Raw genomic sequence first — 21,124 nt, forward strand, 5'->3', positions numbered from 1 at the left:
GTCTTTTAAACAAATGAGATTTACATAAGAAGGAGGAAACAATGGGGTTTGAAACTCAATGTATGTCTTTTCAATGTACTGAACTCTTATTCAACTATGCCGAGGAAAATTCAAATTCTGATTCTAGGGCACCTTTAATTTCAGAAAGCCTTTATTAACTCCTTGGAGCCATATGGATTACTTTTATGATGCATGGAAGCACTTTTTTGGGCTTCGAAAAAAAATGATACCGTTCACTCCCATTATAAAGCTTGAAAGAGCCAGGATATTTTTTAATATAACTCTGATTGTGTTATACATAATGTGTAGTAATGTGTATGTTACGTGTTATGTGTAGACATATACACCCAGGATGACTTGAGGGTGAGTAAATTATTGGGCAGTTTTGGGTGAACTATCCCTTTAAATATAAGTTTTTTCCACTGATGTTACAGGTGTTTGTTTTTGTGTAGTCAAATTCATGTATCATTTCATGAGGTAGATTTGTATTTTTCAACCCTGACCAAAATCTTTTCTCCCTTTTCAAGAACAGCTGTCTGTCAGTGGGGTCATCTCATTTGGATGCTTGCAAACGCATGTTCATTACACTTTCCCTCTCTACTGTATAAAACTTTCTTTTTAGCACATGCAGTCAAACAGCATATTCAAACAAATAGTAATTCAGGGACCTCTTTGTCACAATTTTGGCTTTAATAAGAAACACCAAAGAAATTATAGAAATTTTGTGTTAATCTTTCCAGAAAAAAATGTCTTCCCAGATGAAAATTTTCTTCATTGCATTCTCAAATGTTTTTCCTCTCATGCTTTAGGAGAAATAAAAATGTAAACAAATATTGCAGGCATTAGTATCTAGACATGTTTTTATTTTATATGAGGAAGTATCCAAGAAGCAAGAAAGTTCTTCATTTGCTCTCAATTAAATCTCATATTTGTCTAGAAAAAAAATGATATTTTAAAGTCTTATTGATTTTCTTTTTTGAACGTCTGTTTGTGTGCATGCACATTTACTATAGAATGTTTCTGGTCTTCTGTATTATAGCATGAGATGTTCTCTGCTACTGTACACACACACACACACACACACACACACACACACACACAGTTTGAGTCCCTCCCGAATGTTCACTCATGATTAAATATCAACGCACTGTCCTTGACATTTTATTAGTTGAACAAGATGGATCTACTGGTGTGACTAAAGTAGGCTATTGCAGCCCACACCCTACCAAAAGCCTGTCTGCCTTTTACATGGAAAAAAATATGAGAGAGACTTCTGGGAGCAAATATTTTTTTTTTTTTTTTTTGGTCTCCGCATCCTGTGGTATTTTTTTCCCTAGCCACACTAGTCCTCAACTGAAATCTTATTTTACAGTCTGAAAGTCCCTCAGACACACACATAACTACTCTGCCTAAATCCTTCCCTCACCTCACCTCCAGTATCACCGTCTCTCCTCGTGCCTGTCCCACCTATGTTAACTCCTCAAGGTGGTTACATAGCAGATTGACACTGTCCGGGGTTGCTTAACCTTGTATTTGTGTTTGGCTCTGGGCGCTGTTTCCATCCCCGAGTCTGAAGGCGAGAGCTGCTTTGAGAAGAGGAACTGATATATTCTCTTTCTTTCTTTTCATTGTGTTGAAAAACAACACTTCTCTTCTGGCTTTCTGTTTTCTCTCGCCCAAGGCATGCTGGAGGAGCAGGAGAGCACTGGAGTGAGAGGTTAACCTCACGTATGCTCAAACAGAAAACACGTAAATAAGTTAAACTTCTCCAAAATGCACTTCTCAAGCAGTACTATTGAACTGTAAAATATTTTATTGCTCTCTAGGGTTGAAACTTTCGAGTAGTGATTACTTTTTAATGCACCATATGTCCCTTGAAAGGTCAAAAAACACTGAAAAAAGTTTTGAACCACAAGATGTAGCAGACACTTTAAAGACTTTTTTTTTTTTTTTTTTATAACTGGTTATTTGTTTACTGTTTCACATTTGAAAGCCCAGCAAAATAGCTAGTTTCATTTGTAGATCACTTGACTTTGATGTCTTTTTGTTTGGACTTCCTGTACAGACTTGTTTGTAATGCCCTTATTGCAGTGGTTAAAATTACATTTAATTATGACAGAGAAATGTTTCAAACATCTTGTAGGGAGCTTTGCTTTGCAGAACGCTGGAACATAAACATTTCATTTACAAGTTGCTGTTTAGCCACCTAACAGTGTTTTACTATGTTGTGGAACAGAAACAAACAGAGCTGAAGAGATAGTGTAACAAGTTCTTTTAAAGTTCAACTGGAACATAAACTTTGCAAATAGTGGTTTACACTACATGTCTGGTAGTTTTGGCTGTAATACAGCCACACACACTTTACAAATAAGCTTAAAAAACAGTTGACTTAACTTGAATGCCAACAAAAAAGCTAAAAAATAAATATTTATATTTGTAATAACTAAAACATTATTATAAATAATATACATTATTGTTTTTTTATTTTATTTTATCAATTTTATATTTATTTATTTTATGATTATGCAAACATTATTTTAATCAGAACTTTAAATTCTTGCGAGCGATTTATACTGAAGTATTTCAAAGGTTTATAATGTATGAGGTAGATGTGGTTTGTTAGCAGTGAGTGTGTGTTGGGTAGCAGAGGGCATACATAGTATAGGAGTATTTTGTCTCAAGATGAACCCAAAATGAAAAGTTCACACATGCATTTAGTAGGAAATTAGAGATAAACTACAAAGCCGTATTTATTCTTTCTGGCCATTTGTATTTCACTTTGTCTCTCTCTTTCTCTTTCTCTCTTTCTCTCACTGTCTCAAGGCCACAGACAGGGTCAGTTTTCTGGTTCTCTTGGGGACAGTGAGGCGGTCCCTGGTGGTCCTAAAGGGAGGCGCTGTTCATTAAGTAGAACATTTATCTCCACCCCATTCCCCCTCTCATCCCTTTCATCTCAACCTCTTCTTTGTCTCTCATTGACTGTGGGTGTGAAAAGAACATAAATTCACAAATAAGGGAGGACACTATTCCTCCCCTTTTGTTTAAAAATCCTCTCACCTCCCATCAAACCACCCTTTCCAGGCTTTGTTACAGCTAAGATGTTCTTTTTGACATTCCCAGAGGTTTGTGCAGTGCCACTGATGCTCAGGCATGAGAAAGTTTAAATAGGGTGTCAGAAATTCACAAGGACATCATCTGATACAACACCATGGCTTCTTTGTAATCTTGTCTGCAGCTAATAAGGAATACGGCTTAGAGCTTGGTTGTGCAGAAACTATTTTGCTATCTTATTTTTTGCCATAAATACTTTTTGTTGTTCAGAATAACATACTAATAGCAATTTAATAATTGCTAGTGTACACAGTTTGTTCAATATGCACAGTATGCCAATTTTAATTATGCATAGCATTTACTACATGAAATATGTGTCTCATACTCAGAATTTGTGCTCTGCATTTCAGTTGTCCAAGTGCACACACAAAGCAGTGAGTATTGAACACACACACTGTGGACACACACCCAGAGCAGTGGGCAGCCATTTTTTAACTTATTTTAATTTATTTTTTACTTTTTGCTGTGGTGCGAATGGGGGTTAGATGCCTTGCTCAGGGGCACCTTAGTTGTGGGTAATGAGAGTGGAAGAGACCACTGTTCATTCACTCCACATTTCCTGCTGGTACTGAGAACTTCGGGTTACAAGTCCGACTCTCTAACCATTAGGCCACAACTGCCCACATACTGTATCCCACAATGCAAAGCACTATTCTTGACTTTCCATTTCTACTGTTATGTATGATAATTAATTTAGTGCATTATTTCATCAGACTGCAAAGTTAACTTTACAAAAAGTGAAATACATTTTTTTTTTTTTTTTTATTCCCAAGATGGTAACTAGACACCATTCACTGAATAAAATATCCAGTGAGGTCATTTGACAACAATGTAATACTTGCATAATGTGTTCTGATTCACGTACTATTTTAAAAAATCGAAAAAATAAAAATACTGTACAGTAAATATAAAGGATAAGTAAATTTTTCCAAAAATTATTTAATTGTTTACTCATCCTCATATTGTTCCAAACCTTTATGACTTTCTTCTGAACACACTTTTTTCTTTTTTTCTTTTCTTTTTCCATACAATGAAAGTCAGTGGTCACCAAAACAGTTTGGTTACCAACATTCTTCAAAATAATTTATTTTGTGCTCTGCAGAAGAAATAAAGAAAGTCATACAGGTTTGGAACAGCATGAGGGTGAGTAAATGATGACAGAATTTTTATTTTTAGGTGAACTTATCCCTTTAAGCTAGTGTTCTGGATATAGCTAAACATTTTTGTTTGAAATGTAAAAAAGTTCTTTAAAGGCAACACTTTTGCCCAAATGCTTCAGTAGTCCTTTAATATTTACTCACATAACTGACATAAAGTTTCAATATCCATTCACACACACACTGTCTTGCAGTATATCTCCTAATAACTGGCACAACAATATGCATACATGCTGTCTTTTGTTTCTGCACTCTCTATCGTCAATATTTCTCAACGTCTGTCATGTTATCTCTCCAGCGTGTGAATCATACATCATTCCTCACACCCTGAGCTTTTCTCGACCCCTCTCGCTATTTATTTCTTCCTCTCAGGTTAGCTTTTACACTTTCTAAGCTTTTCTGTTTCTCTCTCCAAGTCTTTCTCTCTGTGTCTCTGTTCTTTGATCTCAGTGAAAAAAGAAACATTAAAGAGCCCCTGTTTCCGCTGTCAGGGGCCCTCTCCCATTTCCCCTCATCGTTCTCCTGTCCTCTCCTCTCTTTCACCACTCTCCTACACCCCTTGCTCTCGTATGCCCACTCTTTTTTCTCCCCATCCTCTGTTTCGTCTCTTGCTGTTGTGCCGAAGTTCTGGCATTGTGCTCCAAGAAGAACTTGTGCTCAGAGAATTCTGGGAACACATTCTCTGTCACATCAGTCAGGGATCTGCTCAATTCAGAATTCCTTTCAGCTTAATAATAAGTTAAAATAAAGGACAGCTGAAACTATAAACTGTCCATTTTTAGTAATTTTCTTGAGATCATTACTTATTTTATGACCTAGCTCTCCATATTATTTTATTGCTCATACGGATTAGAACAAACTAAAGTTAAGTATTGCTAGGGGCGCAGGAAGATGTATTACATTGGGGGTGTTGTGCACACCGAGGAGGTGGGGTAGCTTTATTAAGAAACCATTAAGAAACAATACAGAGTATATAAAACATGGCAAAACTCCGGGAAACAAGCATTGCATAGAACACCGCATAGCCTATACACAAGAACATTTGAATGCACATGGGAAATACAAGCGTTTAAACAAAAAAAAAGTATAAAAAATTTTTTTCAGTGCATCCATGAGATTTCCTTAGCATGCTCCACTTTTAAGTTACGTGTCGCCTAGCCACAACATTCAGAAACATAAACGTAAGCACAGGCAGTGCTGCATGCATGATTTGGCATGGCAGAATGCACGCAAGGAGCGCTTCCTTTATAATCACTAAAAAGATAATAATAATGTCTACACTTGGTTTATCACAGGATTTGCCAGCATGCAAAGCATTCAGCGCTAAACAAAAACTCCGTTGTTTTGTGCGGTGAGTGGATCCTAACATCTCATTGCATTCCAGAAATCAACAGATTTGTCTGTGATTGGCTACATTGCACAATGCTGCAAAAACACGTTACTAGAAACTAATAATGTGTAAAGCGTTCTCTGCGTTACACATTATTATAAACTAATAACCCATAAAACCGAAAACATTTTAAGACTATTTAAAGTGTTTATTACAAACATTTAATTATTTATTGCTACTGGTGATCATGAACATTATCATTAATTAAACACAGCTGATGTCAGAGAAGAGCAAAGTTTAGTGTGCCTCCTTCTTGTATCAGACACGCATTTGCTTGTGTCTCAATCTAAGCTAATGCAAGCTAATATTTATTTTACTCTCACCATGATTATATATTTGGAGACCAGCTGCTCTGATCATAGCAGGGAGCCATTACACCAGTTTGTTTAAACTGAAAAAGTCACAATGTTGTTAAGCTCTGCTGCCAGCATAATATTAACACGGCATGACACCATTTCCTGTTGAAGAGTAACACAAGCAAGTCAGTCCAAATTTGTTCATTTAAGCTGTCCACTGCAAGCACAGACTCATGAGGAGAATGAACACGCGGCAGCGTGCAGAAGGAGAGAATGAGACATCATCAGGAAATGGTTTCCATATGTGGCACCCTCTCTATCTCTCTCTTTTGGCATGTCCATGATATAACTATTCAAGAGGTGGAATGCATCTTTTTCTATGTATCAAAAAGTCCTCTATCATGCTGATTTATGAGTTCAGTTTCTTGCATATACAGTGTGAAGATGCTGTACAATCAATGCTGCTACCTTTGCCAATGCTCCTAAAAAAAATTTGAAATAAATAAATAAAAAAATATATATATATATATATATATATATAAATATATATATATATATATATATATATATATATAAATATATAGGCATAAACACATTCACATCCACAGACATATAACACCTTGGCCTTTTCATTTCAATTTGCATGCATCCTTTCTTAAATACCTTGCATTGTTCTTTTCATCTGTCTCTCTCATGTACATTATGGTTCAAAAGTTGTTGTTTTTCTTTTTTATTCTCTTTTTTATTCTCTCTCTCAAATAAATTAATATCTTTATTCAGTATGGATGCATTAAATTGACAAAAGTGACAGTAACTTTTATAATGTTAAAAAAGGATTTCTATTTCAAACCGATGCTGCTCTTTTAAAGTTTCTATTCATACAAGAAAACAAAAAATATTGATAATTATTCATTTTTTTTAATTATTTAAAAATATTTTAACATTGATAATAAGAAAGGTGTCTTGAGCAGCAAATCAGCACAATTCTGAAGGTCGCAAAAAATATATTAAATAATAAATAATCACCTGTGCTATCAGTTGTACACTCCTCTATGTTAGAACTATTTAGCAAACACATAACAGCTAGAATGTGTGACAGTCAATCATTCTGAAATGCTCTATTACACCAAAAACATGGTTGCCTCACTGGGATGAAAAAACAAGTGGCTATTTCTCTTCCTGTACCTTATAAAACAAGTTAAGAAAAAGTGTGTAAAGTTACTGTATTTTGAACTGGCAGCAATCGATTTATGGCTTTGAGGGGGTGTAAATTCAGTGCAGTTCATGTTAGGTTTGTTTTTGCTACTGCTAAGGGCGATTGATTTTGTAGCAGTGTGAAAGCTACTATTGCAAATATTGATTTTGTAGTAAAGTGTCATGATAGGAGATAAATAATCATTGTAGGTTATTTTGTCCCACTGGTCATAAAAGATTCATCTTGAAAGAGAGAGAGCGAAAGAGAGAGAGAGAGAGAGAGAGAGAGAGAGACATACACACATGTATATAATGTATTTAATGTTCAAAAAACTTCAGTTGTTACATGATTTCCGTATTATAATCTTTGTTTATTATTTGTATAATTATTTATTTTATTTTGTTACTAAATGTATTTTTTTGTCGTGCCAATAAAGCTATCTGAATTGAATTGAATTGAAATTGAGAGAGATAGAGAGAGAGAGAGAGAGAGAGAGAGAGAGAGAGAGAAAGAGTGTGTGTGTGTGTGTGTGTGTGTGTGTGTGTGTGTGTGTGTGTGTGTGTGTGTGTGTGTGTGTGTGTGTGTGTGTGTGTGTGTGTGTGTGAGTGTGTGTGTGTGCACGCGCACATGTTTTTGTGACATATCACGACACAAATTTGTATAATGACATGGGTATGACATAGGTATTACAAGGAGAGGGTGACTTATGAGGACATTAACCCATGTCCCCATTTTTCAAAAGGCTTATAAATCATACAGAATGAGTTTTTTTTTTTTTTTTTTTTTTTTGAGAAAGTAAAAATGTGCACAGTTTTCTGTGATGGGTAGGTTTAGGTTTAGGGGTAGTGTAGGGTGATAGAAAATACAGTTTGTACAGTATAAAAACCATTTCGCCTATGGAATGTCCCCACAATTCACAAAAATAAATGTGTGTGTGTGTGTGTACGTGTATGTTTAGTTTGGGCGATAGGGGCCATACTCCTTCATCGCATTGATATGGCATAAGTATTTTTTTGTATCTTTAGTAGTTTGCTGATGTGTATTATACTGATTATAAAGACACACAACCTGAGGGTGCTACCACTCACATATGCATGTCTGAACACACACCTACTACCAGTATGCTGTAGCATGGATTTGGGAGTGTGTGTTAGGGGAGGAAGTTTAAACATGTCTTGTTCTTGTGATTGAAGACGTGCAAAATGGCTCGTAGTGCCCAGTGAGAAAACATGACAAGTGGTTGACTCAGACCTTCTGAAAGCTAAACACATATTTGTTAACACGTGAACCTGAACGGATCTGTTGAATCTCAAAACTGGCACAATCTTTCATCTTGAAAAGTACTGCAAAGTCATGTGACATTCAGAGATTAATAGACAACATTTAGTGTGACTTTATAGTCGTAAAAGTGCTGTTTGCGAGCCTGCTCTATACTACAGGAAGATGTTGGTGAGCTTGTGACCTGGCATCCATACAGTAGTTTGCACAAATCATTATTTTGAACAATATTTAATTATTTACTTAATAGCAGGGGTGGAGCCAGGGGTGGCCGTGGCCACCCTTGGCCTAAGCTTGGCCACCCCTTTGGCCACCCCGCTCACAATTGCTTTTTCTGTCTACTTTTTTTGTTGACAAGAAATTGTATTTTATTTTTATTTTATTTTGTTTTATTTAAACGCAGAACCGTCTCTTTAAGACCACAAAAAACGGGAGACTTTTCAGACGCGCACTCCAACATCGCCTCAGCAGCAGACGCAAGTCAAACGCGTGCGGAAACGATACAGGTGCCGAATGAGCTTCAGCAGAACAACAGTGAACGGCGAACATTATATATCTATATATATATATATATATATATATATATATATATATATATATATATATATATATATATATACAGTACAGTCCAAAAGTTTGGAACCACTAAGATTTTTAATGTTTTTAAAAGAAGTTTCGTCTGCTCACCAAGGCTACATTTATGTAATTAAAAATACAGTAAAAACAGTAATATTGTGAAATATTATTAAAATGAATGATTAAAAAAAAAAAAAAAAATAAAGAAGAAGAAGAAAAAAAAGGGTCAAATTCACTGAGCATTCCATGATCTCGATTACAATTAAGTAGGCTAAAAACGAACTGTATTCAGTTGTGTTGTAGGCACAGTCCAGTAGCTACATTATAATCAGACTAATTTTTATGTTTAAATAATGAATATTTCTGTGCCACCCCAGACTGGTTGCTGGCCCCTGCCTGGCCACCCCTATGAAAAAATCCTGGCTCAGCCACTGCTTAATAGTCAAAATAATTTTCAATACGTTTAAACATCACTTGGCTGTTTGGAAGTAAAACTGTGTGGTGGAAAGTTATAAAACCAAAGCAACATTTAACACAATCTGTAATCCAAAAAATGGTATAGTCCAAGGCACACTTCAGATTCAAATTATTATTATAAATTATTATTATTCAAATTCTTTCTCAGTTCTTGTGACATTTCTCTTCCATGTGGTGCCATTGCTGACAGCATGAAATGGGAAGGGGTTTTAACACCCATTTATAATCAACTGTCTGCTGGAGACCTGTGTAATGAATAATTAGACTCACCTGTGGTTGAATTCTTTTTAAATTAGACATTTGTAGTCTAACATTTAGCCTCGCTCCAGAGACTTTGAGTGGGGTGTACTCATTTTTGCATCACCCTAATTTGAGTAAAACTGAAAATTTTGTTCTCTAAGTTGTATTATTAACCTTACTTTCATGTTATACCTTATTTCATGTCAATTTTGTTTTTTGTCCGTTCAAGAGCAAAAGAGAACTCAATGCGGCCCACTGAGTTCTCTTTTGTGTCTTGTCGCACTTGAATGGTTAATGGCTTTTACAATAGCACAGTGAAAACTGCATGTCTATTGGCTCAAAGGAATGAAACTCTTTGAGCCAATGCGGGCGCGGCATAGTCGCGCGAGCCAATGGCGAAATAGCGCGCCAACAAGCCCGCCTAAACGGGCGTGGCTTATGGCTATATAAGCCGGCGTTTCGCCGTTGGATTCAGTTCTCTCTCCTTCAGCGACGATCTACGCTTCGCTGGATCCTGCTGATCGCCTTTTGCCGCTGGAACGAGCTCTCTACGCCGTGGAAGAGGCCCCGCAGAGGACAGCTGAATCCACCACCTGCTCCCGCCGGCGCCGCCGAAGACTGCCGCCCAGAGCGCTGCTCTCGCCGCCCGCTGCGAGCTTCCGGTTTCGCTTTCAGCGAGTCTCCTGCTGCCATCCGGCGAGCGTTTTCTAACGCACCAACGCGGTTCACCGCCGCTGCTTCAGAGCTTCCGTTCGCGGTCTATACCGCTCTAAAAGAGCCCCCCCAAGCGCCGTTTTTACGGCGGCGGCGTCCCAGTATGCCACGCCACACCTGTGGGACCTGCAGAGCCCCTCTGCAGGACGACGACGGCCATGGTGAGTGCGTTGGATGTCTGGGCAAGCCCACGCTGACGCCGCGCTCACCGAGACTTCATGCCCGCACTGCGAGTGCATGAGTCTCGCTTCTCTCCACGCTCGGATCGCTTTCTTCACTGAAAGCGCTTCCGCCTCCCGCGCCTTCCCGTCTTCTTCCTCCCGCAAGTCGGCAAGGAAAAGACAGCGAGGCAGAGGAGTTCAGCGCTCGGAGATGGGAGAGCCAGCCCAGCGCCCGCCGACCTCTCCCTCTCCTGTGAGAGAGCCGTCCCCCGTCCTCTTTGCACGCCCGGAGCAGCATCCCTCAGCGGAAGCGAGTGATCTCGTCTCCTTCGGCGGCTCGGGGGATGTGCAGCCTGACGACTCCATGTCGCTCGCGGCATCTGAAGCGGAGGAGTGGGTCGGCGACGAAGAGCCCGCCCCCCTGCCGTCATTAGAGCCCATTGACTCCAGGCCTGGATCGGACGCCAAGCTCATCCGTATCCTTTCCAAGGCCATCAAGGAGCTCGACTCGGAATGGGCCACACCTGAGGAGCCGACTCGCAGCAGGCTGGAGTGGTTTCTGCTGGGGCCCCGCCAGACCCCTCGCCAGCGATCTGCGCCCTTCTTCCCCGAGGTCCACTCAGAGCTCACGAAGTCCTGGCGCGCCCCTTACTCCGCCCGCCTTCGCACTTCTTCACCCGCGGCTCTCACCTCGGTTGACGCTCCCGTGAGAAGGGCTACGAGCAGATGCCGCTGCTCGACGAAGCCGTGGCCGCTCACCTCTGCCCGCCCGCTGCAAAACGGACAACGCTTATGTCCTCCGCGCAGAAGTGACGTCTCTGTTACAGAAGGGAGCCATAGAAATCGTTCCCCCTGCAGAGAGCGAGTCGGGTTTCTACAGCCGCTACTTTGTTGTCCCCAAGAAAGATGGCGTTCTCAGACCCATCTTAGACTTAAGGCTTCTGAACCTCTCCCTCATGAGACGGAAGTTCAGAATGTTGACATTGAAGCAGATCCTCGCGCAAATACGCCCCGGGGACTGGTTCTTCTCACTGGACCTGAAGGATGCGTACTTCCACATCCAAATAGCCCCTCGCCACAGGCCTTTCTTGAGATTCGCCTTCGAGGATGTGGCTTATCAATACAAGGTCCTGCCCTTCGGGCTGTCTCTAGCTCCCCGCATGACCAAGTGCATGGACTCAGCGCTTCTCCCTCTAAGGAAGATGGGGATCCGAGTTTTGAATTACCACGACAACTGGCTCGTACTGGTCCAGTCTCATACCGAGCTAGAATACCACAGATCCGTGCTCCTCAGCCACCTTCAGTGCCTGGGACTCAGGGTCAATTTTGCCAAGAGCTCGCTGCTCCCCAGCCAGCGTATCACGTTCCTGGGCGCAGTCTTCGACTCAGTCCACATGAGGGCTGTAGTCTCTCCAGAGCGCGCTCTGACGATTCAGGAGCTCTCGGCATCAGTCAGGAACAATGCCTGTTACCCTCTGAAGACTTTCCAGAGGATGTTAGGGCTGATGGCTTCCGCCTCCCCAGTACTGCAGCTCAGCCTCCTATGAATGCGGCCTCTGCAACACTGGCTGAAACTCAGGGTTCCACTACCTGAAAGGACACCACGTCCTAGTCCAGTCGGACAGCACGACGGTCGTGTCATATATAAACCACCAAGGAGGCCTTTCGTCCAGCTGCCTTTGCGCCCTGACAAAGCGCCTCCTCGAATGGGCAACGCCCAGGTTTCAGTCGCTCAGAGCGACACACATTCCTGGCAAGTCGAACTCAGACGAGTGGATGCTCCACCCTCAAATGGTACGAAATATTTGGGAGATCTTCGGGAAGGCAGAGATCGACCTCTTCGCCTCAGAAGACAACTCTCATTGCCCAACCTTCTTCTCAAAACAGACGGATGCCCTGGCCCAGACCTGGCCCAGGCTCCTCCTCTCTGTGAGCCCTGCATGCCTTGAGTTCGGGCCCAACGACTCCAAAGTTGTTCTAAAACCCAGACATGGTTATGTCCCCAAGGTGCTCTCAACCCCGTTCAGAGCCCAGGTTATTTCCCTCTCAGTGCTACCTCCTTCCACGGACGAGCGAGAGGTGCATTTACTCTGCCCCGTCAGGGCATTGAGAATCTATACTGAGCGGTCTCAGCCATTCAGGCAGTCAGACCAGCTCTTCATCTGCTTTGGCGGCCGCACCAAAGGGTCTCCGGTCTCAAAGCAATGCCTCTCGCATTGGATAGTCGTCGCAATTGCTCTATGCTACTCCTCTATGGGCCTGGACTGCCCCATAAGAGTAAGAGCCCACTCCACTAGAGGCATCATCCTGGGCGTGGTCTAGTAGCGTTTCTCTCAAGGACATCTGTGAGGCGGACGGCTGGTCCTCGCCGTCCACTTTTGTCAGATTTTATAACTTGGACATCCCGACCTTACATGCTCGGGTCCTCCCAGTGTGAAAAGACGGCCTCCCTGAGCACTGTCATCACACGCTCTCAGGGGCCTCCCGGCCCCTGTGTCCAGGGTTCGACGGCTTTCAGCCCTTCACATATCCTCTGGGCCCCTCGGTGCTCAAGTTATGTTTTGTCGTTCCCAATCACGGCGTGATTGTATTTGTTCCCCATACGCAGTATGAGTGAGAGTATCGAAAGGGAACGTACTCGGTTACGTACGTAACCTCGGTTCCCTGAGATACGGGAACGAGTACTGCGTATTATGCCGTGCCCCGACACTGCGGCTCAGTATCGTCGCTTCAGTCGAGCTAAAACTGAATCCAACGGCAAAACGCCGGCTTATATAGCCATAAGCCACGCCCGTTTTGGCGGGCTTGTTGGCACACTATTTCGCCATTGGCTCGCGCGACTACACCGCGCCGTCATTGGCTCAAAGTGTTTCATTCCTTTGAGCCAATAGACGTGCAGTTTTCACTGCGCTATTGTAAAAGGCTTCAGCAAGGAGGAAAAAGGAGCTTTTCCCCATACGCAGTACTCGTTCCCGTATCTCAGGGAACCGAGGTTACGTACATAACTGAGTACGTTTTCATTTAGTTTCAGTAATTTTGTGCTTCTGTCTTTTTTGTTATTATTTTTTGTTAGTCTATTTAGCTTTATTTTTTATTTCAGTTGTAGTTTTAGTAATTTTATTACTTCAACCTAAACTTCATTTATTATTAAGTTTTAGCTTGCCTTTAAGAAAGAGTTTTGTTGCTTCCGCTCTAGTTCTTCATTTTAAGATACAGGCCAAACTCTTTCATTAGTGGCTGGTGAAATAGACTCATGAGGCTGACAGGAGAGAATTCAGAGTGGACAAGCTTTTTACTGTAATTTGGTCCATCTGGTCCTTCAGTGAGGTCACTTGAAGTCAAAGTTCTCTACAGGATTTTACTGTAATTAATTTCATTGTGTGTGTGTGTGTGTGTGTGTGTGTGTGTGTGTGTGTGTGTGTGTGTGTGTGTGTGTGTGTGTGTGTGTGTGTGTGTGTGTGTGTGTTTGTGCTGCTTGACTCTCTCATACCTCTTATGTTTGCAAGAGTCAGAAATTATTATTTTAAAGTAATAGGCCAAACATTTTCAGCATTAGTGAAGATTATCATTTTATTTTGTTGTTTCTTTAAAAAAGACCCTTATTCCTAAAATTCATTCAGAAGAACCAAAATGTATTTGGTTTTCTTCATCCTAAGTCATGCAAACCCACATTGACAGTCTTACTTGAAGAAAACTAAAATAATAATGGTTGAATAGGGGCTGTTTAAGACAACAACAACAACAACAAAAACAAAATCCTCAGCAGACTGAGTGACACTCACCATCTCAAGAAAATATGGCAAGGCATTGTGGGTAGCGGTAAGAATTCCTGGCCGTCTCTGTCTGATTAAAATGTGATGTGTTGAAAGCTGGCTTTGATCTTAGGAAATGTCTGCGAGGGAGCAGTTGGAATTTAGCTTGGGCTTTTCCCTCCCGCTCACTCTGTGATTTGGCCCTGCAGATGGAGGCCGATAGATAGTGTCACCATTCATTTCCTGCTCAAGCTCCTACACCATTCTGTGCAGATGCTAGACCTGGAGCAGGGATCCAGAAAGAATAGATCACATGCCGAGCTTTTGTGGCTTGTGCTGAGCTCTGTTTTCTTCTATGCTTCGTTCTAAATGTATGCATGTGCTTTGGTTTGTACATGCACAGTTAACATGTCATTTTGCAAATAAACCCAAAGACTTGGAACATCCCACCCCACTGAATGGTGGAAGAATACACCATCTGAAAAAGACTCCTAAGGTGCTTAAATGCTTTTCTTCGTCTCTGATTCCAGGCCTCCTGCACTGGCAGCCAGCCCAGCATTTTCTGATATCTCCCTTATCCGGATCTCGCCGCACCGGAACCCTTCAGTGGGGGCGGAGTCACCCTTTAACCCCCCACATCCATACATTAACCCCTACATGGACTACATCCGCTCACTGCACAGCAGTCCCTCTCTGTCCATGATCTCTGCAGCCAGAGGCCTCAGTCCTGCAGATGGTGAGTACCTCAGAGACCTGTTCTGGGCCCACTAAAAGCCCTCTAAATATCAGCCCATTGTGTGCAGATCTCTATCTATCTATCTATCTATCTATCTATCTATCTATCTATCTATCTATCTATCTATCTATCTATCTATCTATCTATCTATCTATCTATCTATCTATCTATCTATCTATCTATCTATCTATCTATCTATCTATCTATCTATCTATCTATCATCTATCTATCTATCTATTCATCCATGCATCCATCCATCCATCCAATTTTATCTTACTATGGTTCTATAAGTCTGGGATGTGGAGTTAGCTTCTCTCTGGAGGGGAAGACCATAGTTTGATCGTTTGGCTGGGTCACTCTCTGTGTTCTTTGTCTCATGTCAGAAAACCTCTGGAGGAACATTCAGCGTGTCAGGCAGAGTCTAGCGATCACATCCTGAGTTAAGAGAGGCTAAAGTTCAAGGCCATGGTTGAGGGCAGAGGGCACGAGAAGGGACAGAAGAATGAGAAGTGGGAATGGTTTAGAGGATGGACTCCAGAGGCCTTCAGGGAGCCATTTTGGTCTTTTGCGTGAAGTTGGACTGGGAAATTCATTACAGGGTCAGCAAGAGCCCACTGTTTTTAAAGAGTCTCTGCAGTATGCCGACCTTTTGGCCTTCTTTTCAGGCATGGACTTTTAATTGAAGCCTGAAGCTCAAATACCAAAGGGGGCCAATCAGAGGGGCCTCTCAGAGGCCACAGATAATCATGGCTGTATCGGACTGTGTTGCCATCTCACACCAGCCAGATCTTGCCATGTACCATATGTGTCAAATGAAGAATTGAAACATTTCCAGGTGTATACTAATTAAGGGCTTAAAAAGTTGTTGATGCAGTTTGTTTTGATGTGACCTTTTGTGGTTTGGGTGAAAACTGGAAAGACCTTTATTGGCGGATATGTTTATCTGCCAAAAATGCCTTTTCACCCAAACTACAAAAAGGGCACACTGATTGTTTGATTGATTGATCGATTAATTATGGACAGCTCTGTAAAAAACTACGATATAGGACATGTTGTTGAATCATCATTATTTCTATTATTAATACAATTCCTATATTATATTCCTAAATATTATATGCATAGGCGGAATTTGCGGGTGGATGGGTGGGACATTTCCCCACAACTTTTTGCCAGGGTTGATATTGTCCCCACCACTTTTTGAAACATCTCGCGGCATGGATGTATCTAATACAAAAGAAACATCTCCAGTTGATTAGCAATTCATTCTTTTGTTTTAAATAACAGGAGATCTGTTGTTTTTAAAATCATGCTGAGTGCTCGTTGCCGCTATTGTCAGTGGCGCAACAGTGTTCTCATGGCGCTCTTACACACTGCCCTGTCTTTACACAGACGAGCGCTTCAATCTATAGCTTAATGCTATTGCAGAGACTCTGTTCGTTCCGGTGAAATCACAAAACAAAATGCACATAAACCTGTCCCTGCTCTTGATATACAATCACTGATGAACATCTTTGGTTTTAATGAGAAAAGAATAAAATAAACCATGTTAGGGCAGATTAGAACCCAGAACCTCTGACAGCTTAACAAAAATTCCATCAAGACAAACTAACTATTGATGCGGATCTACTTATTTATTGACTAATGTAAATACTCTCGAGACTAACAATATATTGTATTATAGTATAGATGTAAGGATGAAACTATCTTATTAAACATGAGTCTATGTAAACAAATTTTGTGCATTCTTATTGTACGTTCTTGATATGGATTCTCCACATCCATTAACCCCTAATAACTAAATTAATTAATAACTAAACATAGCTGCTAGATTTATCGCTGTTTCGTTATTTCGTTTTTCTGTTTGCTTTCCAACCCAGTTTTGAAACACATTTTCATGTACTCTCCCAGATGCCAACATGGTCCACCAGCAGAATGCCTCCTGGCTCTGGTGGCGCAACATACTGAGGATGCATATTTATCCTTAAAAACTGTCAGTCTGATATCCCACAAGCAGAATGTGCTCGCTTCAGTCGTTCCCCACCGCCACTCCTGCAATTCTGTGCCAACATTTCCCATTTAGAAATTCTGCAAAGCTCTTTCTGCACGTGAAAGGGGAAACGAGGCACATTACGTCTCAATGCGAGAGCCGAGGCAAAGCAGAACAACAGAGACAATTAAGGAAGCCCCACTAACCCCTCCCTCACTACTTAAGACAAAATACCCACATCGAATTAATTTGGAATTTCTTCTTACATTCACACAACCAATCAGAGATGCATATTCCATGCATTCAGTCCGGGCGTCAGTCGAGATCTTCTCATCCGCTCTGTTCATTTCTTCTGGGGAAGACAGGAATTAGCCACAACACTTTGTGCAGCTAAACTGATTTTGTATTTGCATTGAGAAGCACTGTGTTAGTCTTTCTCTTATTCTCTTTCCTTTTGTGTGTATGTATATGTGTGTGTGTGTGTGTTTGTTTGTTATTTTAAGCATGTTGCCAGACATTTATTTTTAGGATAAATTTCTAGGACCTTTATCACTCTGTAGCTAAAGAGTGGAAGGAAGATAGAGGGAACACATGAAAGAGAAAGAAGCTTTACATCTAAAATGCTGCACTTTTTTTACTCAGAAATTTAAATTTTTTTCATTAGTCACCCTCATGTCATTTCAAACTCATAAAAGAAGTTCAATTATGACAACTCTCAAAATAGTTTTAGCATGTTAATGAATATGTTAATGTATTTAGTCTTGGTGGACTAGATCTGCTACCCTGCTGTTGCTGCAGATCAAGTATGGACTTGCTACTGCTAATAGATACACAGACGTACAAATCCTGTAGCAGATCTAGGTATGTGGAGCTGGGGGAGGTGGAAGGTGGAGTAAATCTGACTACCCTACAGCAAACACTGAACCAGACTATTTAAATGTTGAGCAAGCATTCTCATTGGCTGCAGGATCAGCAGAGGCCAATCAGCATGTGCCATTAATGCCATTACTTGCAGATTGCATGTAAAGGACCTATCAGCCTGCGCCCTCCAAAGTTTCATGACTGAACCAGATATATATGTAGCTTAATGTCCAAGCTTCAGTTTTCCATATGATGAAAGAGAATGGGGCCAGTCAAGATCAGGTAATACATCACATCTGCTCCCACATTACCCATTAATCTACTTATTTGGCACACCACCTGTTGTATTTAGCTTGTTTACTCTCAAAATCTGTGTGGCAAAACTGCACAACGCCGAATAGCTGCCTTGCCATTGCCTACTGGCGATATTTCATAATCTGAGTATTGTTTCATTTTGTCATTCATTTCACATTTCTGTATTCAAAATGTTATGTTTAAGACAATCTCATTACATGCAATTTCAGCTGCTATGAGAAATGCATTTACTGCCCTCTAAGCAGTTAATACATCTAATACAGCTTCTGTCACCAAAACAAATTCCTTGTATGTGTAAACATACCTAGCAATAAAGCTCTTTCTGATTTCTGATTTCTAAAAGCAACTTCAAATGCAGCTTCTTTGTTACCACTGCAGTGCAAAGATGGCTTTGGTTAATACTGATTTAATTGGTAACAGCTTATAATAACAGTCATATAATTCTAATTTAATTGACTAAATTTCAGAATTTAACATTAAAGATGACATACATATTTAATAAGTTTAAAAAAATCACTAGGTAAAAATACCCCTGAAAGGGGCATTTACAGACACAGTCCATATGACTCTTCTGAAGTCATATGATTAATGAAACCATTGAAGCACAAGTTTGAGAGTAAAAAAGTCAGGTATTCAAGCCATTTGCAGGCATGTATGTTTTTCTACACTACCATTCAAAAGTTTGGGGTTGGTAAAATTTTATTTTTTAATTTTTTTAATAATTCTCTTATGCTCACTAAGGCTGCATTTATTCATTAAAACAGTAATATTGTGCAATATTTTTACCATTTAAATTAACAGTTTTCTATTTGGATATTATTTTAAAATTTAATTCATTGCTGTGACGGTGATCCATTTCTCAGTGTTGAAAACAGTTGTGCTGCTTAATATTTTTGTGGAAACTGTAAAATGTTATTTTCAGGATCATTTGATGAATAGAAAGTTCAAAAGAGCAACATTTATTTGAAATAGAAATATTTTGTAACATTGTAACATTTACTGTCACTTTTGATCAACTTAATGCATATTGCTGAATAAAAGTAAAATTATTATTATTTATTTATCTTACTGACCTTTAGAACAGTATTGTATTTATCAAATGACTGATGTCTGTATGTCCTCTCTACCTTTTTTGACCCCTCAGCACCCCACAGTGGTTTGACCACGGCAGAGTACTACCACCAGATGGCCCTGCTTGCAGGTCACCGCAGCCCCTATGCTGACATCATTCCCTCCGTGGCATCCACAACGGGGCCTGCAAGCAACGCCCTGCATATGGAGTACCTGCAGGCTATGGAAAGTAAGTTCATCCACCTATCCTATCCACCTATCAGAGGGACAGATTTAGGCTGAGATTTACAACTTTAATCAATAAAAAAAGCAAAAGCCACATGTTTTTGAACACACACACCTAAACACACACACCTAAACACACACACACACACACACACACACACATGTTTGTTTTTGTGAATTGTGGGGACTTTCCATAGACTTCAATGCATTTTACACTGAACAAACTGTACATTCTATCCCCCTACCCTGCCCCTACCCCTAAACCTAACCCTCACAGGAAACTGTGCAAACTTTTACTTTTTCACAAAAACTCATTCTATATGATTTATAAACCCATTTACATTGTGGGGACCGCTGGCTGGTCCCCACGATGTAGGTGAACTCAGGTTTATATTACATCATGGGGACATTTGGTCCCCACAATGTAATATAAACAAAAGCACACACACACACACACACACACACACACACACACACACACACATATATATATATATATATATATATATATATATATATATATATATATATATATATATATATACAATAAAGATTTGCTGTTTCTTTATGCACAGGATGTATGCAAATGAGTTATTTTAAAGAGTAAATAGGAAATTAAAGGCACGGTGACTGAAGTGAGGTCAGGTGGACTGGCCCGTTAGTCTTTAATGAGAATGCATTTAGCGCATCAGCTTCCCCACTCTCTCGTTTCTCACAAACTAATTAAAACTAGCCAAAATTGCATGGGTATCAGAAAATTAATTGCTGTTAGGTGGGAATAGGAATGTCCCACTATTCATCACCAGAGAAATCCTTTCTACTGTGGCACTGTTTAAGATTAATAGACTTAAACAAAACAATTAGGGCCACCATTTTCAAATGAAGATGTCGCGTCCCCCTTACTTCAAATCGCTTGTGATCAGCTCTTGGTAATAACTCATCCTATTTTAACAATGTGTGTTCCACGCCAGCCAAATTAACACTTTAAAGCTCTCTTTTATGATGTATAGACTCTGAGAAGAGGAGTGAATAAGGAGAAGTGTGTTATCTAGTAGCTTTTGTTAATAATGAGGATGGGAAGGCGCAGTTGTAGTTTAGAGCTCAGTTCACATCAGTGTAATTACTTTTAGAGAAGTACTGACTAATGAAAGAATGAACCTGTCCTGCGTATGTTCAAGCTGTGCATTGTTTAATGTGTTAGCTGCTAATTAGCCAATGTCGATTAGATTCTACTTCTGTATTACACACCTCAATTTGGACCCTCTATTGGATGTAGATGAAATTGTTTTTTTCCAAGTTTTTTTGTTAAAAAATGTTTGACGAAACATGCAATGTTTACTCATACTACAGGAATTGTAAAAGATTGGCTCATATTCAAACATAATTAAAAAATATAGCTGCAAGCAGCAATTCGGGGCCAAGCCCCAGAAGGGGCAGTAGCGCAATACGGAGCAGGAAGAGCAAAAACAGCAGAAATTGAATGTACATTCAAAACAGCTGGTTCAGAAGGACAGGTGGAAATGAAATGAAAATCAATAGAAGTTCAGAGAATGAACACGGAATGAACTAAAAACACTTGTAT

At 40.3% G+C, this 21,124-nt stretch overlaps 1 protein-coding gene across 1 annotated transcript in view; it reads left to right on the forward strand.

The window, feature by feature from the left end:
- Positions 1 to 21,124, forward strand: part of gli3 (GLI family zinc finger 3) — a 215,250-nt gene that overhangs the window by 139,108 nt on the left and 55,018 nt on the right. The window contains exons 5-6 of the mRNA XM_067377454.1: positions 14,878 to 15,083; positions 19,391 to 19,546. Coding sequence (XP_067233555.1) covers positions 14,878 to 15,083; positions 19,391 to 19,546 — 362 coding nt within the window. The remainder of the gene's footprint in view (positions 1 to 14,877; positions 15,084 to 19,390; positions 19,547 to 21,124) is intronic.

This window comes from Chanodichthys erythropterus, chromosome 23, assembly GCF_024489055.1.
Source record: "Chanodichthys erythropterus isolate Z2021 chromosome 23, ASM2448905v1, whole genome shotgun sequence".
Taxonomy (NCBI): domain Eukaryota; kingdom Metazoa; phylum Chordata; class Actinopteri; order Cypriniformes; family Xenocyprididae; genus Chanodichthys; species Chanodichthys erythropterus.